Here is a 6373-nt window from a genome sequence, read left to right on the forward strand (position 1 = left end):
ACGCTCGGGCTCGCGCTCTGCTTTATCTATACCCACGCCCTCCGAAAATTACCGACACTCTTGCCCTCGCGACCTGTTTGATTTACAGGTACACCCGCAAAATTAGTTCCGCAAGTTCCGCTAGGAAATTTCGCGGTTGAAGCTTCGCCATTGGCGTTAGCAATCTCCCCTATAATCTCTGGTACGACATCCGAATTTTTTTCGGGTGGCTCATTCGAATTTTTTGTTGACCATGGTTAGTCCCACGGGTTGGTGAATAGCAAACAAATTTGTGGTAGAATTTTTTCTCAGTGTAGAACTCCCCCGCAACCGATTACCAAGTAGAAGTGATAACAATGGACAATCTCGAAGATCTGTTGCCTGTTTACTATTCACGATTATTTCCCTTCAATGATTATTATCGGTGGTTGAGCTACGGGAAAGGTTAAGTAGATCTAATTTGGTATCTTTATTCCTATCTATATTTCTCTCATGTCTCTGAGAAATTAAAACCGTTAATTATTTCCAGGAGAGAACTTCCACAACAGAGAGTTTTCTTTCACCCTCGGAGAAGATGTTTACATTCGTTATCAAGCTTTTAATAATATAAAACAGCTGGAGAATGAAATCAAGAGAATTTTACCCTTCAAAATTGATATCGGCGCTATTTATACAGTGTGGTAAATACTTTTGAAAACCTTCTTACGTTCCACAATTTAGATTTTTTTATTTATTTCAGCCCAAAACCGGAGAGAAGAGTAGTTAACCTTGTTCCGGTGCAACGTGAACTTGTATTTGATATTGACATGACCGATTATGATGAAGTTAGAGCCTGTTGCTCAGGTGCTGAGATTTGTAATAAATGCTGGAAGTACATGGATATTGCTTGCAAAATCCTGGACACTGCGCTCAGAGGTGAACCATAAAATTGTTCTGTTCTTTGAATTCTTATAGCCTTTTTATTTTTCATATTCGGATAGACAGATGAATTTTATTCATCGATCCAGTGATTTAACAGTTCTGCTTTTTGCCTTTTCATATTTAATCTCAGAGGACTTTGGCTTCAACCATATCATCTGGATCTTCTCAGGAAGACGAGGAATTCATGCATGGGTCTGTGATCCCCTGGCTCGCAGCCTTGACACGACAACACGTGGGGCAGTGGCTGAATATCTCCAATTAATATCTGGAGGTGAATACACCAAAAAGAAAGTCAATCTACCTGGTGAAAAGATACATCCTGCTGTGAAACGTGCACTTAAAATTATCTCTCCGAAATTTGTGTCGATGTGTGTCGAGGAGCAGCAAATGTTGGAAAATCAGGAGAACATTCAGAAGTTCTTGGCAATTTTTCCTGATGATACCGCTAGGGCAGAGATCAAGGAACTTTTCGATAAATGTAACAAAGGAGTGGATCGGTGGTATGTATTCGAAAATTACGTGAAAGAACAGATGCAATCGGTGAGTGAATCACAATTTTCACAATTTATTTCGCATTCATTGAATTTAGTTCAAATAGATTCATGTGAATTATTTAATTTTTCATGCAGAATAAAAGATGGCGACATCGTCACATTATTGAAGAGATAATGATTCAATATTGTTATCCGAGGCTCGATATAAACGTCACGAAAGGCATGAATCATCTCCTGAAGTCTCCGTTCTGTGTCCACCCTAAGACTGGAAAAGTTTGCATTCCCTTCAATCCAAGAACTGTAGAAAAATTCGATCCCTCTACAGTACCAACGATAAATGTTCTCATTGACGAGATTAATGCTTACGACACGAAGGAGAAAAATATTGAAGGCGGCATCGAAAATACAAAGAAGATCAAAGACTACAAGAAAACAAGTCTAAACAAATCTCTGCACTTGTTCCAAGAGTTTCTGAGAAATCTTGAGGATGCCAGAAAGAATGAAAAGGATTCACTAAAAAATACCATGGAATTTTGATTTTTCGACCTTTTTTTCATAAAATAAAGTGAAATTAATTCTGCAAATAGTATTTTATTATAACAAATAGGCAGATAACATGTTATTTCATTTTTCTTTTCGTACAATACTTTAAACCAAGCAATAACTACTGATAGTCGTCAAACACATCAATATTATTTCTCTCCGTAATGAAAACTGCACATTCGCATGATCAGTTATCTGCTCACCTTACAATCCCTCGAAAACTGAATACTATGTATTAATCGCGATATTACCTGTACAAATTCATCATTAATTCCTTGCATAAAATATACAAGTACAAATGGAAAAAATCTGTAGCTATAAAATTAGAGTACAAGCCCGTTATACGGTTGACCTTGAGAATCAGTATATCTCATTCTGTTCTTCAAATGATCGAGGGTATTAGCCAAATGCTTCTGAATCTGTTCAGTCTCCTCACTCACTCCCAAATTAGGGAGTTCCTCTTTGATCTTGGCTATAACTTGATTCAGTATTTGTACAGTAACCAGTGAATTTTCTTTCTCATAAAAATAGATATAATGATTCAAGAGTTCCACATAGAGTTGGACTTGAACTGAAGTGTCCATGCACTGGCTGGCGATCCTAATACCTTTTTTTAGGCAATCCAAGACTTTATTTCCATCCTGCATCTCCTTTCCACCGGTAGCCAATGACTTGCCAGACCAGAATATGTGAGAGCATGTAGCAACCCCTCTGCACTGATCAGGTTTCCTGAGTAATTTACTGGCATACAAAGCACACTGGTTTCTCACAGGCTCAGCATTCTCATCGCTGAAACAACTCATCTGCTCGAACGTCGCAATAATCAGCGTTATAGCTGCAAGTTGAGCTTTCGAATCACTTATCTCATCCTCATAAATTGAGAAAGCCTGACTCATGAACTCGTAGGCAACCATTTCAAAATTATCAAAGCGAATTTCTCCTATAGCAAGAGCTCCCTGTAAAAATAATCTCAGAGGCAACTCTGCGAGTTCTGCCTTCATCAGGGCTGTTATTGTGGCATGACAGAATTGGAATATCTTCTGGCACTTCTTCTGCCACATCTCGTCCTGATCCTTCAGGGCTTTGTAAGTAAAAGCCAGTTGATAAGCCTGAAAGACAATTGCTGGAAGAGTGTATTTTATCCTCTTATTTCCACCTGCCGAAAAATGCTTTCTCGCAGCACTTAAGATCATGTATTGCTGGTCAGCTGTATCGGACTTGAAGTGATGAATTAGCCGCCCAAGGAATCCCTGTTCCTCGGCAAAGTCCTCTGGATCTTCCTCGATGGTCGGTTGGTCCGGCTGATCCTGGACTAGTGGTGATACCACTGATAAAACTGCATCCACCAACTCCTGAGTGGGAATCAGTGTTTCGTTGTCGAGGACGTTTGTTATTATGTAAACTGCGAGGAGTTTTCTCCCTTCATAATCGAAGTACTCAAGAAGAGGGGCATAATTTTCTAATTTTAAAATTGTCAGGATGTTTTTGTAATTATCTACGGGAATTTTCATCAGGCGAGACAGCTCCCTCGATACTGCACTGTTATACTCCAATCTAGTTTATTATTTCAAATTATAAACATTCCTGATGGCTGTCGGAATAATGAAAATAACTTTTATATACTCACTTTTCAACATTCAACTTCTGGAATATTTGGACAGTTGCAAACAGTACTTTATCAACGTAATCCACACGATCGGGATAGCATTTATGGGCTAGATTTATCAGTGCAACTTGGAGGGAGACGATGTCCTCGGGCGGCATATCTTGACGTGTCTGTTAATTGACAAAGGAAACAATTCGAAAATATTAGAGGGTAACACCACGGTTAGGCTGAAAAAAACTGAATGAAGAGAAATAGCATTAAAGTTATTATTATTATTGTTATTATTATTAATAATAGCAACACTTTTTCTTCTTTTACCGCTATCACAGATCATTTTTAATCATTAAAAGATAAAGATAGTGACCTGGCATTGGAAAGAGCAATTTATTTTTACATGGAAATGTTTACTATTCTCAGACTTAAACTTGATGAGTAAAGATTCATCTTCAAGTAAAATTAGTCCATCATTGATTGCTTTTCTATCAAAATAAATAGTGCAGTATCCAGGGTCATCATAGAATAGTGTCAAATAGAATTGAATGAAAAACCCATTAGTGGGTAATAATTACCTGAATAATAGTAGCAACTTGATCGCTGAATACATCAAATAATTTCACATCCTGAGGTATCCCAGGTATCTGGTTGGGACTCCCTGGGCCCCCAACACCGTCAGATCGTTGACTAAACGTTGCCAATCGATCAATCAATGAGATAATTATATTCTTGACATTGACCCCATTATGGAGCTCAGCACAGGACTTCAAGAAAGCATTCAACGTCTGAAGATGGAATTCATCCGGAAATACTTGGATGATGCACTCCATGAGATATTCTTGAGCAATAGCATCCCTGCAGCTGACAACTTGCTCCAAAATACCAGGCAGTACGAGTCTCTTATAAATCTCCAGAGTCACAGACTCGAGTTGACTTAGTCTCACCAAATTAGTCCCCACAAGGATCTTCAACTCCTCACGTTCTCTCTCCCTTCTTTCCCTATCTCTGCTGTGTCCCTGATGTTGCATCCTCACCCACAGTTTATTCATCTCAGCAAAATTCATGAGAACAAAGTCAATACTATCGCGCACTGTTCCTTCCTCGTCGTCACCCTCTGGTGCATCCGGTAAAATATTCCGGGTACACTGCAATAAATAATTACGAAGGAAAAGACCACGCAGTGGATGCTGCACACCTCGACACATCTCCACGAGATCTCGTAGTAAATCTCGCTTCAGGCACGGATTGGTTTTTATATAAACTAATCCCACGGTTATTAATAAATACCTTCAACAAAATCAAAATTATTCTCGTCAGTCTCTTAATTCAATATGTTTTCATGTACTTACAGACGAGGCACAATATTTCCTGCATACTGCACCAATTCGTAAAGATCAGTAACTTTCTTTCCCTTCTGGTACTGATCCAGCAGATACAACTCCAAATGACGAAGTTCATCGGTGATGGCCATGTCTGATCAATTCGTCAATCGATGACAATCAATTAAGGATAAATAGTTAATGAATAAAGGGGAATTGTTGTGTTGGTGTTTTAATGGAGTGAATTTGTTAATTGCTAAAGGATACATAATTCGTAGTAGCTCTTCGGGCTCAACAGGGATGTCCTGAGTTCCCCCAACATCGTCGAGGCATGTTTGAGGGCATCCATGAGTTTAGCATTGTCCAGACAATGTTTCATCTGAAATGCCTGTACCTTCACCACTCCGATGGCATCTTCCAGGAGCTTCTCCTGTTCCTCCAGACCCGTCATAACTGGAGTCATTGGCTGCGAGAAGAACAGAGATACCTACCAGACAATACGTTGTGGCCATGCTAGGATTTAAGCCAAGTCATAAACAGTCGTGCTCCAATCATTACGTTAATAAAATGCTGAGGAATGCCATGCAATTATCCATTACTCCATTGCTCAGGGAAAGATCGAGAATGAGCTGCGTCTTGTCTGGGTTACTAATTTTGATGCTCAAGGACCCAAAATATTGAACTAAATTTGCAGTTTATTAGTTTACTACATACCATTCTTTGCAGGTCTCACGTTAAATATCTGTTGACGCAAAATTAGAAAAGTGGACACTTCGGGCTATTCCACACCTCTTTACAGCTATACATATATTTCCAATTTTCTACCCCTATTCCCATTTCTCCTATATATATATTTCCAGTACCTCACTCTGACCCAGCCCCCTGACCAAAGAGGATTGACGAAAGTAGAGGCTCAGTTCTCGGGGTTTGAGTGACCCCAGCGATAACGTACTTGCACCCCACGGGAGTGAGGGCGCCACGAGCACTACTGGGGTGAAATAATTAAACAAATTCGGGAAAAATTGTCTCGCAAATGTATACTCAAACGATTGAGAATCGTCTGAAACGTGGAGATTTATGTGTCCCTCGGAACTAATAAATCTCCACGTTTCAGACGATTCTCAATCGTTTGAGTATATATTCGTGAGACATTTTTTCGGCAATTCGTTCAACAATTTTTCGAATTTTTTAGAGTGAACTCTTTTTTATTCCGTCCATCGGTTGTTTCTTGATCGTACCCCCACTCCGCTATATATCGAATGTTTTCGTACGTCACGGTTTCCTCGAATTATCGATACTCTCGGTCATACTCACGGGCTCTGAACATTATGAACACGCACGGGCTCTGAAAATTATCGACACTCACGGGCTCGCGACCTGTTTTACTTACAGGTACGGGCTCTCGATCTGCTTTACTTACAGGTACGGGCTCTGACACTGTTGAAGGTTTTGTACAGGCGCTGGCAATCTCCCCTATAATCTCTGCTCTTACCGCCAGGTACTTAGCCGACATGGGT

The 6373-nt window shown here is 39.7% G+C and overlaps 2 protein-coding genes across 4 annotated transcripts; one reads left to right on the forward strand and one right to left on the reverse strand.

The window, feature by feature from the left end:
- The first annotated feature begins 163 nt into the window (after positions 1-163).
- DNApol-alpha50 (DNA primase small subunit) lies at positions 164-1978 on the forward strand. The gene is made up of 5 exons (XM_011305602.1): positions 164-423; positions 509-659; positions 719-894; positions 1031-1440; positions 1530-1978. The coding sequence occupies exons 1-5, from the start codon at positions 336-338 to the stop codon at positions 1929-1931; spliced, it is 1227 nt and encodes a 408-aa protein (XP_011303904.1). The 5' UTR covers positions 164-335; the 3' UTR covers positions 1932-1978.
- Vps35 (Vacuolar protein sorting 35) lies at positions 1966-5844 on the reverse strand. Of its 3 annotated transcripts, none has more exons than XM_011305600.1 (6): positions 5571-5844; positions 5124-5322; positions 4887-5010; positions 4113-4824; positions 3565-3713; positions 1966-3491 (listed from the first exon to the last, which is right to left on the reverse strand). In XM_011305600.1, the coding sequence occupies exons 1-6, from the start codon at positions 5571-5573 to the stop codon at positions 2261-2263; spliced, it is 2418 nt and encodes an 805-aa protein (XP_011303902.1). In that variant the 5' UTR covers positions 5574-5844; the 3' UTR covers positions 1966-2260. The 3 variants fall into 3 exon arrangements, with proteins under 3 accessions (XP_011303902.1, XP_011303901.1, XP_011303903.1); XM_011305599.1 differs by having other exon boundaries at positions 5124-5343; XM_011305601.1 differs by having other exon boundaries at positions 5124-5369.
- Positions 5845-6373: the final 529 nt, after the last annotated feature.

The sequence above is a fragment of the Fopius arisanus genome, unplaced genomic scaffold (assembly GCF_000806365.1).
Source record: "Fopius arisanus strain USDA-PBARC FA_bdor unplaced genomic scaffold, ASM80636v1 scaffold00043, whole genome shotgun sequence".
NCBI classification, from domain to species: domain Eukaryota; kingdom Metazoa; phylum Arthropoda; class Insecta; order Hymenoptera; family Braconidae; genus Fopius; species Fopius arisanus.